Source organism: Lepisma saccharinum, chromosome 15 (genome assembly GCF_977018435.1).
Source record: "Lepisma saccharinum chromosome 15, izLepSacc3.1, whole genome shotgun sequence".
NCBI lineage: Eukaryota > Metazoa > Arthropoda > Insecta > Zygentoma > Lepismatidae > Lepisma > Lepisma saccharinum.
This window is the reverse complement of record NC_139243.1, coordinates 55,650,446-55,670,117: the sequence shown is the minus strand read 5'-3', so window position 1 is coordinate 55,670,117 and position 19,672 is coordinate 55,650,446. Positions and strand designations below refer to the sequence as shown.

At 38.4% G+C, this 19,672-nt stretch overlaps 1 protein-coding gene across 1 annotated transcript in view; it reads left to right on the top strand.

The window, feature by feature from the left end:
- Positions 1-19,298, top strand: part of LOC145999711 (putative peptidoglycan muropeptide transporter SLC46) — a 292,794-nt gene extending 273,496 nt beyond the window's left edge. Inside the window, exon 6 of the mRNA XM_083136992.1 lies at positions 15,323-19,298. Within this exon, the coding sequence (XP_082993118.1) occupies positions 15,323-15,500 (178 nt within the window). The 3' untranslated portion in view covers positions 15,501-19,298. The remainder of the gene's footprint in view (positions 1-15,322) is intronic.
- Positions 19,299-19,672: the final 374 nt, after the last annotated feature.

The following is a 19,672-nucleotide window of genomic DNA, read 5'->3' as shown; positions in this document are numbered from 1 at the left end:
ATCTCTCTTTCTCTCATTCTCTATCTTTCTCTCATGCTCTCTCTTTCTCTCATCCTCTCTCTCTTTCTCTCTCTCTCTTTCTCTCATCCTCTCTCTCTCTCTCATACTCTTTCTCAGGGCAGGCACTCTATCTCGAACGATGGAGAGGAAAAAGCTGAGAACACTGTCGATCTTGGAGGTATGAGAATGGGCAGCCATGTTCCAGATGGGTGAACAGTATTCTGGAATGGGGGACACAAATGTCTTGAAGTAAATGGAAAGTGCTTTTCGTTTATTGATTTCGGTGAATCTGTAAAGTAAGCCTAGCATACGCATTGCCTTTTTTGTGATGGTTGATATGTGATTATCGAAAGTTAGTTTAGAATCTATGAAGATACCTAGATCTCGGTGTTGTGCTTCATTTGGTAGGGGGAGCTCGGTGAGTGTATAAATACCTTCAAGAATGTTTTGCTTCAATGAAATTGTTATGTAAGAGCATTTCAAAGGGTTTGTGGACAGTTTCCATCGCTTACACCATTCAGAGAATCTGTTAATGTCGTTTTGTAGAATTTGCATGTCTGATGGCTGTTTTATTTCTCTCCTAATCTTGCAATCATTAGAATTGTGCTTGAGATGGGGGAATTAAAGAGGTCTGTGAGATCATCCAGATATAATACAAATAACAGAGCGCCAAGAACGCTTCCTTGCGGCACACCAGATATAACAGGAAGGCAGTTAGAATGAGTTCAGCACTTAAGCTATTTGCATCCGTTATATTGTACGGATCCAGGCGCCCTATTGTAACTAAAATCACAAATACCCATGCCTTACCCGGGACTCGAACCCAGAACCCCTGGCGTTGTAGCGCGCTCTGCTAACCACTCCGCCACGGAGGTCGACACCGACTGAGCCACCGCGGCCACCTGTTATGTTCCAATGTATATAATCACTCTATAATATTGAGGACTACCCTATCAAAATTCTTTGGCCACGGCACTATGTCTACACTATATAGTCAAAAGTCACCGGACACCCAAGTCAAGGTGCCCTAGTTTGGGCTGGGGCCATTACTTTTGGTCAATGGCAACATGAACAGTGATGTTTATGAGGACATTTTAGACAACAGCATGCTGCATGTTCTGCCGACAGTTTGGAATGGGCCCTTTTCTCTATGAGCACGGTAATGCCCCTGCTCATAAAGCACGGCCATTGCATCGTGGTTTGAGAACAATCAGGTGGATGTGCTTAACTAGCGCGCTCAGAGCCCCGACTTGAACCCCATAGAACATCCTGTCGGTAAGACAGGATTAAACGCGAAAGGAACAAGAACGAAACGGAACAAGCGCGAACGGAATAAACGCGAAGGAACAAGTTTAACCGCCAAACGTATTAAACGCGAATGGAATAAACGCGAACGAAACAACCTCGAAACAGATTAAGCGCGCAACGAAAATTGAACACAGGAATAAGCGCGAAAGTTATAACAGCGAAACGGATTAAGTGCGAAACCATAATTGAACACAGGAATAAGCGCGAAAGGAATAACAGCAAAACGGATTAAGCGCGAGATCATAATTGAACACAGGAATAAGCGCGATAGGAATAACAGCGAAACGGATTAAGCGCGAAACTGTAATTTAACATAGGAATATGCTCGAAAAATAATAAAAGCGAAACGGATTAAGCGCGAAACCATAATTGAACACAGGAATATGCGCGAAAGAAATAACAGCAAAACGGATTAATCGCGAAACAAAAATATTCACAACTGGAATAAGCTCGAAAGTTAAAACAACGAAACGAAAATGGAACACAGGAATAAGCACAAAAGGAACAACCGCGACACGAATTAGCGCGAATCACGAGACTACAGGACGAATGAAAAAAAACACCACCTACCATAACTTAATGGAGAGCCTGCCCGAAGAGAAAATGCTGTAATAATAGCGAAGGAGGTCCGACACCTTATTGGTTACCTGGCTGGTGTCTTTGGAACGAACAGAACTGGGTGTCCGGGGATTGATTTTGTTTGATTTATTGTTTAAAGTCTACTTTATGCACATAAAGGCTAATTGTGACTGGACCTACAGTTTAAAGTGAGATCCGAACCACTGTGCCACCGGGTATCGAACAGGTTGTCCGGTGACTTTTGGCTACATAGTGTAGATGGTCTTCACCTAAACCACAGCTGTGAACACGGGAATCCATACGCTGCTTCACCAAACTTCAATTTCTCTCACAATGGAGCACATTCGATGCACACCACGCCCTGTGAATTATCTCCAATGCTTTCTGTTCGCACGGAATCAGCATGCCTTTACTTCCGGAGAAGCACACAGAGATACAAAGAGTTACGTAAGCTCAAAACAAGGTTGCAGAAGCGAAAAAGTAGACGGAATTATCCTCCCTTCCGCCGAGTCATTATGCACACTTCTTCTCCCTGTTTTGTTCTACTCTCGTGTTCACTGAATCCTTCAGTGTTGCAAGGTCATGGTTGCATTTCCGCTCTCCCCTCCTAAGGCTCGCTTTAACTGGAAGCGTTTCTTTTAACATTTTTGCTAGCACAAATGCTATGTATCTTACAGTCACGAACACTGCCGGCTTGTAATGAATACATTGAATGCCAATGTATTCATTACAAGCCGGCAGTGTCCGTGACGTACGTGCTTCCAAAAATCTTATAGCAGATGATACTTTACACGGAAGCATTTCATGTAACTTTTCGGATAGCTTTTGCGATTACAATGTATAATATATACAGCACGAAAGGCACGTCGAGTTACACCATCTGTGGTGAGTGCACACGATTGAAACAACCTAAAATAATCTCTTCAATACGTGCACAGTAAACGCTGTAAAGCATGTATTTAAGCATTGATTTGTACCTCTTAATAGGAAACGGTTGAATAGCATAGGCGTGCGCATGGGGGGGGGCAAGGAGGGCAGTTGCCTCCCCTAACCAAGGACGTCCGTATATTTTTTTTCCACGGAGACACAAACAAGATATTTTCCATGGTGCTTATTACCCCTTAATAGCGTTGCCCCCTCAAAAACACCACTTGAATTTGAAATTATCGCATTAAAGTAGGGAAGGTGGGGGACTTTGCAACACTTTTCAGTTTAATTTTTTTTATTCAAAAACTGTTACAGTTGGAACAAGTTAAAAATATGCTATGAAATGATACATCTTTTGGCTACTGAAGAAACAAATATGAAATTTTAATTTTGAACCTCAAGTGAGAAAAGTCTGTTAATTTAAAGCAGGTCCGAGTGTTGCTATGTGCCCCATGCATGGGGTACGTTGCAACAGGGATTATGCGTTGTCTGAATGACACTATTTGCAATCAATGCACACATAATAAGGATTTCTGTCCGCGCACAGCCAATGGGACCACATTTTGCATTGTTTGCACTGCACCCAGTCTTCTTCTTCTTTGTAGGATTTTCCACACACTAAACAGTTATATTCTTTGCAAGAACTTTGGAATAATGTTTTCTTGCACATAATTTTCTTTTTGCTCTTTTCCTTTGCACTACTCTTTTTTGCATCTTCCAAAGCTTTTTTTTCAAGTGTGTCTGTTAGAATGGCACTTCGTTTACGTTTACGATTCGTCGTTTTCCTGGCCTCAGCCTTTGGGTATGGACGAACATTTTCAGGAGAGAAGGAAACTTTAGGTCTACTCACTACTGAAGACATTTGTGTGCCACTTGGACCCGGCATTTCAATTTGCGAAAGCAAATGTTCATTTTGAACATCACCTGAAGATGATTTAGTTGGCAGTGCATCGCACCTGGCAGTTTGGACTATGTCGTCACTAGAGACCGGATGTTAGGCAAAATGCCTATTCTTTCCTGTTAGAGATATGATGAAAACGAATGTTGCGAAGGCCACGGGGGAGGGATTGGCTACATTTAAAGGCAATTTAATTTTGCCTATTTTGCCTAGTTCATACGATATTGCCTATATTATTTCATAAACGCCAGATATTACCTATTTTAGGCATTTTCTTTAAAATTGGGACATGACTAAACTCGGTGCATACAATTTCCTGTTCCCAGGATTAGTTCCCGATGCCTACAAGAAATTTAAAAATAACAGTTAGCGAGTTATTGCAGCTAATAAGGACTTGGACAAATTAAAGGCAATTCAACAAGTTCTGAAAGGTGAAAATATACAAACTGAGTTAGATCCACATGTTCTCGCGTGCTTTAAGTATGCTCTGGTAATATCTGTGAAGGTTGAAAGATCTTTTTCTATTCTAAAAAATGTGTTGTCCGATCGCAGACATAACTTGTTGGTTGATCACCTGAAGAAATACCTTGTGATGTGCAACCGCAATTAGTGCTTCTTATTCAGAGACTGCCAAACCGTACAGTACAAACTTGAAATGCATTTAAACAGTTTCTTAGTTCGAACTGCTGTGTGGAATATATAGTGTACATTTTTTAACTGAAATAACCCTGTGTGCAGTGATAAAGTGTATATTTAAATAATTTGCGTACTGGTTGGAAGTAGCCAACAATTTCTTTTGTCAGAATATTGTGTGTAGCCATTATACAATGGAAAATTTTGGGCTGACGTGACTCCTGTTTGCAGTGATTTATTAAGTACAATATTGGACTGATTAATTAAGTACAATATTGGACTGCTGTCTCTAATGATGAGCTCCTGGTTTATTTTAAGCAATTATAAAGAATGTACAGGTATGTTTCTATATTTTTTAAACACCTATTTCTTTTTGTATGTCTATCTTCATTATTTTGAGTTAAATTGCATTGCCTTTTTTATTGCCTATTTGTATTTTAATGCCTATTTTACTGCCTATTTTGAAAGTTATAAGTGTTTATTTGCCTGCCTAATTTACATGTTTTTAGTGCCTAAACACCCGGTCTCTAGTCATCACTATCAGATACGGGAGGCCTACTATCTACCTGTCGTGCTGGATTTGGTCGATCTGAAACGAAACACGACGCAAAGTCGCTTTCTTGGAATACCTCAGAATTGAAGGGAAATATTCCTGTTTGAACAAAGCCTGATGTTATGTTGGTAGGGGTAACTGTATTCAAAAATGTTGTTTTAACCATCTGTGGTATGTCGTATATTGCAAGAGTTTTTCCTGGATGATTCTTATGCTAAGAATCAATTGCTCGGCCACACACTTACTTAAATGGACCAAAAACACTGACATCTAACGGTTGTAGTTGATGCGAAGAGTGTGGAGGAAATGACAAAAGGGTAATATTATTATTTTTGAATTCATCTAAAGCTTCACAGCTGAGATGGGAAGAGTGATTATCGATGAAAAGAAGCACAGGCAGTTTTCGTTAGGATTCACCTGAGAAATGAAGTGTCCAATGAATTTGACAAACGTTTCCTCAATCATCCAACCTGAACCAGTAGCTGCTCCAATGCAGTCTGTTGGGCCATCTCGAATGAAATGGTCCCGAAAGTTCTTACGTGGAAATATTAGCATTGGAGGTATAAAAGTCCCGTGAGCACTAACTGCCACTGCAACTGTCACAAGTTCACCTCTTTCTGCACTGCTCACTATGCCAAATTGTTTTGTTCCTTTTCGAGCTACAACCTTATTTGGTTTCATGACAGTTGTGACACCAGTTTCATCCATGTTCCAAATTCTTGAGGATGAATAATTGTTTCTGGATCAGGCGCGGCTCGTGCATTATTTACCCGGGGGTTCACTGAAGTGATGTAACATATATTCACTTTCCGCAAAATATACTTCCTTCGCCCAACAAAAGGATGGGGGAGGGTTTAAAAGCTTTGTCAAGAATTCTTTTTATGTGGGAGTATAAGGTTTTGTTGTAGGGGTGTGCGAATAAATTTAGGGCTGAAACTACAATAAATTGTGCCTTTATGAAAAAAGTTGAGTTTTGTTGGAATATCATGGACATCCTCAAGTAGGGGCAAGTAATATATTTTTTCGCCACGAGGAGCAAAAAACACTCCTTCAGTCTAAAGTTACTGCAACGCTTTTATAATAATTACCAAAAATTACTGTGACTGAAATTAAATTATATGCGTGTAATATATAATTTTTGGTTTACATTCAATTTCCATGGGGGGGCGGCCCCCTTTTCCCCTTCCGGACGTCCATGCTGACTAATCAGAACTGGTCCTACATTTGTTAAAGGGAAATGGCAACTAATGGCATGCGCATGCTAGAAATCGAACCTGAGACCCTTTCATTTATACGCGACAGGTTTGTTCAAATTTGGGGCTGGTCGACCAGCACACGCTTTTTTTCAGTGGACAAGGAAGTTTGTTTACGTTAATTATGTGCATTTCTATCGGTCATTTCTTACCTGCGCGGACAGCAACGCCTACACTGCATCAAATGACATAACCTAGGTAAAGTCCATCCCTCGTTTCACTCGCAGCATCACTTAATACTTTCCAAATGGTATCCAAGCACTTCAAAAACTAAAAAACTTGAGACTTTGACACCGAGCGACAGCGAGTCACGTCTTCGCGCCATTCTTTCTCTTTCGCGAACCCGAAGTGTTTCCACCTTTAAGGAAAAACCTCTGAATGCATGCACAAGGTATTTTGGTAATGTATCTCCTTTATTTTAATTCATCGCATCTAATTCCAGCTTCTATTTGTTTCCACTCATCCATCTATGACACAATCTTGCATTTATTCCAAGAAGTTCGGTGCAAAAATGATACAAGAGAAGATTGAATATGTAATGTGTGCGCTTCAAACTTGAACCGCACGCAGTAACACTGGAAGGGAGGAAGCAGCGAGAAAGGAGCCTTGTCCCGCGCCTTCTGCGAGAGAACGAACTGCGCATGACCGTTGGGTTGAACATAGGTTCTGCAAATCTCATCTCCCATGTATTTTGTCCTATACCCTCCTCGCGCTTCTGCTCCCGCACGAAGCTTTTACAATGGCACGAGCTGTCCTGTGGGGGTTCAACTGAGGGTCTGTATCAGGGCGGCCGATTCGCGGTTTCTTCTTCTCAGCAAGAGAGTTCGCCGTGTTACGGGCACAAATACATGACTTATTGTGTAGAATTTTTAGCGAAATAATGTGAAAATTTAAAGACATTGTTCATTGTTCATTCTCGAGGTGATTATCGTATATTACTGGGGGTTCACTGATCCTGTGCGCTATAGGGCCAACCGCGCCTGTTCTGGATAGAACTTCGGAAACTTTGTCAAAAAACATACGCACATTTTCTTTGTTGAAACTGGACATTCGTGCTAAAGAAGTTGATTCAGGCAAGTGGACCGAAAGATCTTTGTTTCTCTACAGGATTCCCCTGAACCATTCAATACCAGCCATTCCGTTTACCAACCACGATGAAGGAGCACTTATATCAAACTTAACTGCACAGAGATGAGCCAATTTTCGCACTTCCTGTGGTGTTAATCCAAACATAATCTCACTGGAACGCTGCAAGTACATTTTGAAGATATTCTCTTCTTCCTCTGAAAACACTTTCCACGGTTTCGCATAACCACAACTTACGTTCTGTACCTCACGAGGACCACTATCTTGTAATTTCTTCTTTTGTATGTATCTTGAGAGGGTTGAATAATGAATGTTGAACTCTCCAGCCACTTGTGTTCCAGGACTAAATTTGCTGCTCTATCCATCACATCAGGCGGTGTAGTCCCCTTTTGGGTCTTCATCTTGTAGTTCCTCATCTTTCAGGCTACCTGAAATAATAGAAATAATAATGCGTGTAATTTTGTATAAGAATAAATAAGTGAAAATTCAAAATGTGTGTTGGTTACTGAATATAGGACTAAATATATGCGATCACATTTATCTTTTACTTGAAAAGATTGTAAAATTAGTAAACAATAAACCGTATTTCGATTTATCACATTCGGGACAGTGAACAATTACATTCAATATCTTATTAAAGCGCTGGTCTGTCATGGGGCAGTTTGCAACATTGTGGGGTTAGTTGCAACATCTGTTGCAACTTGCCTCACCGACATGTTTGATTACGAAAGCTATTCTTGCCTCCACAAAAATTGCATAACATAAAAAGCAATATCACTTTCCACACCTTCAATAAACATGCTTTCAATTGACCACATGTCGCATGCTGTGGTCATTTATAGGAATTGCGTATTAAAAATTGTAAGAGATTCTTAAAAATTACTCACCGTCTTCAAAATTCTTCTTTCTTCCTCCACTCTGACAACATCTGAAAAACTGGCGTAACGAACGGTTCATCAGAGACACCTACCAACGTGTGTTGGAACGACAGTAAGCGCAACGCAGTAGAGCCATCCTACATAACAGAAAAAGCACTGTTGCAACGTGCCTTTGTTGCAAAGTGCCCCACTTTCCCTATACTTTTAGGGTCACATTCGATTTCTAAGTGAGAGGTGTGGCCATCCTTGCCCCCCTTCCTTTCCAGACGTCCATGTCCCTCCTACATTATTGTACTTTCATCTAGAAATTTAGTGAGAGGAATCTTATCGTCGTTATTAAACGATAATATACTCTTAAACAAAATTAAGTGTCTTTAAGCCGATTAAAGTTCACAGCAACTACGGAAGTAGTGCTGTGACGCAACCTCAGGGGAGCAATGGGCATTGTCCCTCCTCAACCTTGGACGGAAATCAATTCTAGGGGGGTAACATTGAGGTAAAAGAAAGCAAGACTAGTAGAATCTAAGACTAGCAGGACAAAAGGATACTCAAGATGGAATTAGTTTTCACGTCTTTCTTGCATTATTTCTTCCAGGCGGACAAAGCACCTGCAGGGGGACACAGAGGGGCAAGTGCCCCCCTCGATATCAAATTTTATACAAATAAAAATACATTTCGTAAAATGTTCTTGCTCGCTTCGTTCGCAATATCTGCTTTTCTTCCAGTCTTGTCAAGTTCAGAGCATGCCACCGCGTGAAATTCTTTTGGCCATATTAAATCAATATTGCTTTCAGTTTGCAAAAATTTGGATCTAATAATTTCTTGCTAGCTTCGCTCGCAATTTTATTGTATTCCGTAATGCATTGTAAATTACCAGACAGAGAAGTTATAACTGCTAAGTGCTTAGACTCTTGCTGCTAAACAGTTTTGTTTGGCGAAAATGGAGCGCGGCACATTCCAAACAATTTATTTATTCATTATGGTGTCTCTATTCTCTATGTTGCTGCATCATATATGTGTGTACACACGCACACACTATGGCCTCCCCGATGGCGCAGTGGTAGCGTCGTTGCCTTGTAATCAAGGGGTCCCGGGTTCGATACCCGGTGGAGGCACATAATGGTTCGGACCCCACTTTAAACTGTAGGTTCAGTCCCGATTAGCCTTACTGTGCATAAAGTGGACTTAAAACCTCAACTCAAAACACACACACATTCATTCACTCACTGTTTTCTGCCTAATTGGCAGGTTTTTCTGCAATCTCCAGCTTTCCCTATTCTCTGCCTTACGCTTCGTAATAGCATACGACCCAGTTAATTTAATATCATCCATAAGCTGACATCTCTTTCTTCCACGGATTTTTCCTCCTTCAACCATTCCCTCCAAGGCATCCCTTAGCAGGCAGTTCCTTCTTAGACAGTGTCCTAACCAGTTTCTTTTCCTCTTCTTGATGGTCTCCAGTATAGATCTTTCTTCACCAACTCTTTTCAGTACGGCTTCGTTTCTTACCTTGTCCGTCCATTTTACACGCTCCATTTTTAGCCATGTCCACATTTCAAAAGCTTCGAGTCGTTTCTCTTCATTTCTTCTCAACGTCCAGGTTTCTGCACCATATAGTGCTACACTCCACACAAAACATTTCACTAATCTCTTCCTTAGACTTATGTCCATGGGTCCACAAAAAACATTTTTCTTCTATTGAAAGCTTCTTTTGCTATTGCGATTCTCATTTTCACTTCTTGGTTGCAGCTCATGTCACTGCTTATAGTGCATCCGAGGTACTTGAAGCTATCATGAAACTAAAACAGTGGATAAAATTAGATTTCTGTTTCCCGACTCAACTTTCATGAAGGCTTTTGCCCCCCCCCCCCCCAATCAGAGGGCCTGCGCACGTTGAATAGTTATCGGCTTTTAAAAATGTGAAGTGATACATTGCTTACAACTTACGCGACCGCCATTACATATGCACTCGTGACCAAGAGCTCACTTCTGATTGGTTATGCTATGGAAATAGGACTGATTCTATCTTTGAGATAGCGGGCCTTATATCAGTACAGTTTCAACAAAGTTAGTAATAAGTTTTGTTTTATACAGCGTACATTGATACACGTGTAGATTGAATTATATCTTCTGCAAATATGCTGTATAAAAAAAGACACTGCCGGAGTACTTGTTGAGGCCAGTGTACGTACGTAGAAAGCCAAAGTACCTGAGCAGTGACGCAAACTTATATGGGCCTGTGGGGCTTCAGCCCATCACAATAATTTGCCTGCTTCATAATTTATTTTAGAAATAAAATCCAAACACTTAAGAAAACAAAATATTTCATCATTATGTAAAGAATTTGTTGCTGAACGAGTGTCATCAAAATATTACATAATAATTTGTAACGTTTCCTAAATCAGTGTCGTATATTATTTACTCTCTCCGTGCTCATATCGATATTAGGAAAATAAGGGAAGATAAGGGCTTATAACCAGGATGAGGATCGATAGGCACTAGAAACTCAAAATAGGCAGAAAATAGGCACTGAAAGTGATGAACATCAACAGATTTTTCATCATTTTTCTGAAGTAGGCACCGAAAAGCAGTTATCTTCGAAATAGGCCATTGTGATTAAAATAGGTGTATTTTCTCAGAAATGGTCTGAACGGGATTTTAAATGTAAAAGCCTATATTTGTTTTGCCAAAAAATAAAAAAAGACATTTTTAGAAAAAACCCTCGGCCTAATTAGGACATAGGCCTATACATACCGGGTGGCCAGAATTAACGTTACCCAAATCAGAGCCTTCTGTAGCCTGTTTGAGGCATCGTAGAACTCTGAGATTTGGTGAATCCACTATGCAGACCATGGAGAAGAGGATGGTGTAGAGTATTTCATTATTACAGCGCCACATTTCAACCTGGTGGCGGAAAATTTAACTATTTTCTTTTTTATTGCCATCCTCTTCTCCATGGTCTGCATAGTGGATTCACCAAATGTCAGAGTTCTACGATGCCTCAAACAGGCTACAGAAGGCTCTGATTTGGGTAACTTTAATTCTGGCCACCCGGTATGTATATGTCCTAATTAGGCGAGGTTTTTTTTTCTAAAAATGTCTTTTTTTATTTCTTGGCAAAAAAAATATAGGCTTTTACATTTAAAATCCCGTTCAGACCATTTCTGAGAAAATACACCTATTTTAATCACAATGGCCTATTTCGAAGATAACTGCTTTTCGGTGCCTACTTCAGAAAAATGATGAAAAATCTGTTGACGTTCATCACTTTTGTGCCTATTTGCCTATTTTCTGCCTATTTTGAGTTTTTAGTGCCTATCGATCCTCATCCTGGTCATAAGCCCTTATCTTGCTTTCTTGCTTTCTCTGTGTCAGTTGATGCAGCTTAGCTTAAGGGGTGAGGGACAATTTCCCCTAGGTCTTTCTCGCTGCGACAGCTGCCGATCACTGTTGCCAACTTTGCTCTTTTGGAGCCAGATCTGGCTCTTTCCTGCACTCGTTTGGCTGTGAACTGTGGCACCCGCCCTCTGCCCCACTATGATGCCACCACTGGTTCCGGCCCATAAAAACCAACCTTTGAAATGAGTGTACATTTTGCACGTGACGTGATATTCATATAGGCTGCGTCACCCACCCCCTCTTACCTCCCCAGCTACTTTTATATAGCGTCGTGGCTAAGGTGAAGATGACAATATTGTTATCCGGGAATCCTTTATTTTCGATTTCATATGAGCATCAGTGGATTATTGACATGGGTGATGCCGCCAAATCTAGGCGGTGAAAATTAAGAATAAATTGCCGCGTCACTTTAAAGTTAACGGCAATAGCTGCGCCCCCACCCTTCTGACACCTAAAATTATCCTACGAGGCACTTTATGCAGCCTTCGTTAATCTAGCTCCTTGAAAGTCATCTTTGGCTCAATTAATGGTGAAATTGAGCTCTTTTATGCACATCAGGTTTGGCAACACTGCCAGGATGGCCGTAGGAGGCAAGGAGAAATACATTACGCTTATGGGACCATTATTTTATTCGTTCTCTCAGGAATATCAAACATCCAATGACGTAGAATAGTACATGGACGGAAAGAGGACACTTTGAACTATGTCATAGTAGTAGGAAAAGTCGAAACTCACATGTGATTAGCCGTAACTTGAAGTTGAAGTTGATTTCCCATAAGGAATACATGGGATTCTGTAAATACTTATTAATTATATTTTTCAAACATCGTGTCTAGCTTACTAATCAACTTGAAAACAAATTTCCACTTGCAACATGGAGGGAAATTCATACTCTTTTGCATACTAATACCTTTTTTTAAATAGCAGTGCTCAATCCGACGATATTGAGATAAATGCACAACTGGTGCGTAATTGTCCCTCTTCGCCTTAAGTAAGAAAATTACTCTCAGCTCAAAATGACGAAAATGTGGAATCCTTACCTTCTTTCTTTCACCCATTCAAATATAAACGAGACGAGAGTACAAGGTATACGCTGCTAACGAGTAAGGTTAACCAGAGGGTATACGGCGTACCTGGACATGCCTCTTTCTTGTTTCATTACCTATATTTTATCTAATCATCATGCATTTCCACCACCCTCACAATTAACCCAAAAATGTATAAAAGTAATGTTAAATAAGGAAAATACACACACTTAAATGCAGTAAAATGTTTTTAAAAAACTTAAAAATGAAAACTGGCAAACTATGGGTGTGCTCCTTTGTACTGTACCTGGTGGTTTAAGAGTTTCTTGTCTCAGCGAACTTTCAGAGTAAAGCTTAAGTCTAGTTTCTCCATCCCTGGAAATGTGTCAAGAGCTGTTCCTCAAGGGTCGCCCTTAGGGTCCTTACTATTCAATATATTTTTGAATGATATCGAATATGTAATAAAACATGCAAAATATCTTGCATACGCCGACGACATTAAATTATATTTACAAATTGATAATAATATTTCTCATGAGAAACTTCAGGATGATATTAACTCAGTTTATGATTGGGTTAATGCAAACCAATTGACCATAAATTCATTAAAATCATTTGTGCTAACATTCGCTGGGAAAGAAAACTTCAAAATTTTTCATTATTTCATCAGTAATAATATCATCAAACATGTGAAATCCATGAAAGATCTGGGCATAAAATTTGAAGACTATATTAATCACATCATAAATAAAGCAAGAAAGCAATGTACCTATATTATAAAAAATGGAGTTGTTCAAACAACTTACAATTTCTAATTTTAATGTTTACAACTTTTGTCAGACCTATAGTGGAATACAATATTCCGATTTGGTATTACGCATGTAGTGCTAAGATGAAACAATCAATAGAAAAAATACAAAACAGATTTATTACATTTATATATTACAAATTCAAGCTATTCAAATACTATTATGAGTATGATAACCTGCTGAATCACCTAGAAATAGACAGACTTGATGTCAGAGCTGAAAAGCGAATTATATCTTATATGGAAGGAACCTTGGAGGGAAATTATATGGTTCCAAAACTCCTTCCTATGATATGGCTTAATGTGAAATCATACAATTTGAGAGGAAATAGCGAATTATTATGTCTTGACAAGAACTACAAAAATAACAAGTATGTTCTGTATCTCATAAACAGTTATAATTCGAATACCGTGAGATAGATATTGATATTGTTGTTAAAACAATTTCAACTTCATATAACTGTATAAGGATAATTATTTAAGAAATCTTTACGTAATTCTATAGTTGAAATGTAACAATTGTATATTCTTTAATGCATTTTTAAAATTCTTGTAGTTTTAAGTTATGTTTGTTAAATATTTTGAAATGCTCTCTTGTCCAATACTGTGGTTTTGGATATCTTGTAATATGTAATCTTGTAACCTTGTACCTTGTAACATGTAATACTGCTGTATTAAGGCTGAAAATCTTTTCCCGGCAGTTTAAAAACACTTTTAAATAAATAAACCCAAGTCGGTCTGTTGTTCAGTATGATGCTCTAAATGCATCATTTGAGTTTATCAGACAAAATCATTTCAAAGAAACCTAAATTACACGTTACACTGTCAATTAATGCAATTGATGTCACACAGCCTTGACACCAGATCGTGCGAGATAGCTCAACTACTCATTCTCCTTCACAACTCAAAATTTTATTCAAAATCTTTCACTGTTTGGAACTCACTGCCCCTCGCAATCCGGAACGATCTTCAGCATATGTCTTTAATACACAATTAAAACATTTTTTTATTGGGCACAAATGGTTAGCATATTAATGCAAGCTTGCATGTTAGTGACAAATTGTATACAGTTAAGTGAAGAAAAACACTGAAACCCCTTTATTCAACTTAATATTCCAAATTCCTTATTACTATCACGAATATGTGTTCGTGTGTGTGTGTTTGTTGAATGCTCGTAAGTTAGGTTATTCCTCTGTGTATTTTTTTTCTAATTGTAATTTTATATTTTTCTTTCTTTTTATAGAATAGAATAGAATAGTTTCGGCATCGTGGACCGCTCTTGCAACCAACCCCTGTCAGAGATACTATAAATCAAGAAACACAAAGAAAAAAAACATAATTATCATGATAATACATATAATATAAAGATTATACAATGAAAAAATAATGCATTGAATTGATTAGTATGTATACTGTGGAGTAAGGATAAGTAATAAGTCGTCAGTAGTTCATTCTGTGGTGTGTGTGTGGGGAGGGGGAGGTTGTTAGGTATGCATTATATGATGTGTAAGTGCAGATGCAATTGTTAACATATGGAAGTCAGTATAGTTGTTGGGACAATAGTAAGTTCATTAATTTTTTTCTTAAAACTTTCATGGCAAATAATGTTAGTCAATGGTGCAGGCAGTTTGTTCCATTCCCTGATCACTGTAACAATGAAGGACTTGTCTATGTGGCGGTTTTATGTTTGGGGGTTGTTGCATTGTGTTTCTTGCGGATATTATGTTCGACCGATGTTCTACGAGAACAGATCTCATCGAATAAGTATTTTGGGGAACTGTTCTTAAGAATTATGTGCGGTTCTCGAAAATACTTAACCGATCTGTAATGTAATGGTTAAAATTGTTTTCCAGTTTTCGTGTACTGAAATTTCAATGTAATCATGGTTAAGTGGAACAAGAAGGCTACAAAGCTTTAATTTTGCCATGATAAACAAGATGTATTAAACTTTTTTTCTTTTTTTTTCATTTTTCAGATGGCTTTACAAATTGCACAAACGTGACAGGAGAGAAAAGCAGGGCGAATCCACGACCTTTGAGTCAAAGGGGAAGAAGGGTCACCCATCGGAAGCAGCCTTTGAGGATTCCAAGTCTGTGAAAATCATCAGCTTCATGCGAGCATATGACAATGAAGGGTTCGCTGCGGAAGCATAAGTGGGCAGCTGCACACTCTCAAAGTTCCTATCTACAGGCATTATTCTCTGTACTTAATTCTGCACAAGAAATAAGTTTATTCATGAGAAACGTACATCCTGAAAGTTGGGTATAGATAGAAAATTCTGATTGGAAAAATGTTCCACGAGTTGAAACATGCTTACAGTACAAGAACGTGCATTTATGATTCAAAGAAGAGCAGATTCGAAATTCTAGTGACGAATTCACAGTAGACACGAATGCAATTATACGATGTATGCTTCAGTACCGTCACTGGCGTACGCAGGATTATTTTTTCGGGAGGAGCTGGAATTGTAAAGGTGGATAGCGCATGGCTGCTTTGTAGAGGGGTGGCATTAACAATAAGATATTTCATGTATTAAAAACTTTGCACTCTAAAAACTGGCATTCTGAGGTGAAGTTTGCATTTACCACTCTGATCTTTCCCCGAGATCTTCACTGCTTTTTTTTTGAAAATGTAGATTTTTCAAAATTTCGGAGGGGCTGTAGCCCCTTCAGCCTCCTCTGCGTACGCCAGTGAGTACAGTGTATTCAGTGGTGCCAACTTATATGGGCCTATGGGACTCGAATTCACCCAATAATAATAACAATAATAAGATAATAAGAATAATATTATTGTTATTATAATACTATATTTTATAAATAAAGTCCCCGCGCCTAATTCTCAGGCAAATCCTCAATCTACAGACATATATTATTGCATAAATTTGTGATATAAATCTCCGAGTTCAGCCTATCAAATGTTTTTCAAGAGTTGGCACCACTGAGTTACGAATATTCAATTAGGCTATATGAATTTCATTTGGTAGACACATAAATACATATCCGACTATTTTATGCTGCACAAACATTCAACTGTGTTAAAGAATGTATAAACATGAAGGTACCTTCTGTTTCGGTACATTGTTAAAGTGTTGTAGACATGGACGTATTTCTGCTTTAAACATGCTGCATTTTTTTTTTCATTTTGTCAATGAATGCTCGGAAAACACATACCATGTATTATTTTCAGTACATTGCACATGGTTTCCTATTTTAATGAATGAAGTAGATAGAAAAAAACCTACTTTTGATTGCAGTAGGCCTACACTGTTCATATTTAGAAGTATTGATGGTAGAAAGAAATGCGCTTACAGTTCCAATGTTTTCGTAAAGCTTGTAAATGAAAGTATAGCATGAAAAAAATCATTTTCTGGTTTACATACAGACTGCAATTTATTGATAAATTATACAGGGTGTATCAGAGTGATAGCGCAAACTGAAAGGATGAAAAGTACACGATAGTAGAAGCAAAAAAAAAGTCTCAGTAAACATGGTCGCAAATGAACCGTTTTCGAGATAATTGTGAATGTATGGTTACGACATTATGTTTGTACACATCGTATGCTTTTCACGTGTGAGGTGAGTAACAAATAACATAATTAAAAGGTTCACCTCGCTACACATTTACTGTTGCAGTTATTGCCAAGGACCAGTGGCGGGGATTGGGTCCCAAAACCGCGGTGCAAGGTGCCAAAACTGGGTGGCAAAGACAGTACATTTCCCTTCGTAGATAAGATTTAGCATAGTGCGGGGGCAAAAATGGCGAAAAGTGGAGGGCAACTGCCCCTCCCCCCTAATTGCCGTCACTGCCAAGGACTATTGTACTGTACGGTATGTTACATGTTCGGCAGTGTTCAGTTTTAGAAAGAAACCTCGGAGTGCGCTAGGAGACAAGCGGGCGATGTGTACCAACAATCGAGTCACTGGCGGATCATAAACATACATTCGCAATTATCTTCCAAACGGTTCTTTTACGACCCTATGTTAACTGAGACTTTTTTGCTTCTATTATCGTGTACTTTCAACTGTGTCAGTTTGCGCTATTACTTATGATACACCCTGTATATAAAACTTGACTGTTGTTTCTATACGCTAAAAACAATCTAATTTTGAATAAAAATTGTATGCAAATTGAAATGAATAGATAACTGTATGTAATTAAAATACCACTGGTAGCTATAATTGAAGCATTGCAGTAGGAAGTGTGGTGTAGTCACGGGTTGAAATATGGCTTACTCTTAATATAGCGAAACATTGGAAGTTGTTGATATTGTGGAAAGTTGATATTTTGTTGTTATTTTTTTTCTGGAACGTTTACAGTTTGTTGAAACTATACATATTTTAGCTCTTGTTGTTGATATTATGTGATGTTTATATGGAAGTTTTGCATGAATATGTTGAATACTAGTGTTGCCCACGGGACGAGACGGGACAGGCTTTTAAAAATTCGAGACGAGACGAGATTGATCATGTGTCCCTTTGACAAACGAATATTTTCGAGACGAGACAGCATTTCACAGCATTTCCACGAGACGAGACAGGCCAAAGTCTCGTCTCGTGGGCAACACTATTGAATACATTGTGAAGATAATGTTTTTGATATGTACCGGGTGTGCCAGAAGTCTTTCCCTGATTACAAACTTTATTCATATCCGCTATATGCAAGGTAGAGATGTGAAAGTGGTGCCAAAATGTTGGAAAATTAACCAAGTTTTTTTTGTTGCAGGTTTGAGTAACGTGGCTGTAGTGTAGCAGTGTCAGTGCCCAGAAAACCGGAAATGTTCACAAATCAGGAGAAAGCTCAGCATGTCCTCTGGTATCACGAGACCCGGTCACCAATAACAGTGCAGAGGAACTTTCAAATGTACAGAATTCTTTTGTCTTGAATATCTGCCATCAATAAGTTGGTATTTAAAAAATGGAATTTATCTTCATTCCCAAATCCTGTCAAGTGCAAGGAACATTGTATGGAAAGATGCCACCCGATGACAAGAGCATAAATTCCGGATTCCTTGGCACTGACACTGCTACACTACAGCCACATTACTGAAGCCTGCAACAAATAAACTTCGTTAGTTTTCCAACATTTTGGCACTACTTTCACATCTCTACATTGCATATAGCGGATCTGAATAAAGTTTGTAATCAGGGAAAGACTTCTGGGACACCCGGTATTATAAAGGGAAAAGTTATCGTTGCGTTGAACTTAATTGTTTTAGAAGAATTTATGGTGTTGCTTCATTTCTTAACAAGCACAGAATACTATCGCCATTACACATGCATTGCACAAACAGGATTCTCAACACAGTATCTTTGGATGTAGCTAATAACATAAAATACATGTAGCATACTCTGACAATTCTATAAGCAATAATGGAGACTTCGATTATAATGAATGAATTTTAATAGTATTTGATGTACTTTTGCTATCACTTGTACACTTTCTATTTGCGCATATTAACTGACTGTAAGTATCTACATTACAGTCAGCATGCTATTTGTGAATGTAGAGAGTATTGCCTGTCAATAAGCGCCACCTATTGCAACATTTACCTGGCCACATTGCAAGGAAATTCTTACAGTTGGCAAAAGAACACCAATAAACTTGAACATCAATTTTATCTGCAGTGGAGCATTGAAAAGGTGACATGAAACGAAGAACCAAATGTTTGAGGATACACAGTCTCTTCTTAATCCATATCAAGAGCTCTATCCAATGAATATTTGATAATAAGTAATAACTCTGTTTCTTACGTTATTGTCCATTAAGTGTTAATGTGCAATTTAGTTTTGTTTTGAATACATTATTGAATGACTGTGATAAATATACCAATGGTATAAAATATGTAGCTATATATTATTGTGCAGTATGGATGTGTATATATTTTATATTATGTATTTGCATATAATCTATTTTTGAAATATATTAGATTGTATTTAAAGCCCCTTGAATAAATAAAGCTTATTTTGTAGTTCCGTCTATCCGTATGTAGATTGGTGATACAATATGGTTTGCATGGGAAAACACTAATATTCAGGTATTCGAAAATATGAAAATTATATTCAATAATATGTAAAAATAGAATTCCATAAAACAGCACGAGAAAATTTCAGAATGCGGTTTATATTTAGAAAATCATAATGTTGAAATATAGATGGGGTGGCCAGAGGTATATCATGGCGAGCGCTGCTTCGTAGAAATTTGGGGCCGGGGGGAAGGGGATTAATTGAACTATTTGGAAAGATAAGAAGTGAGTAAATCCAGGGGTAGAAGACTGACACTTTAGAAGCAGTTTTAGTTATATTTTATTTCCTTTTATATGGTTCAT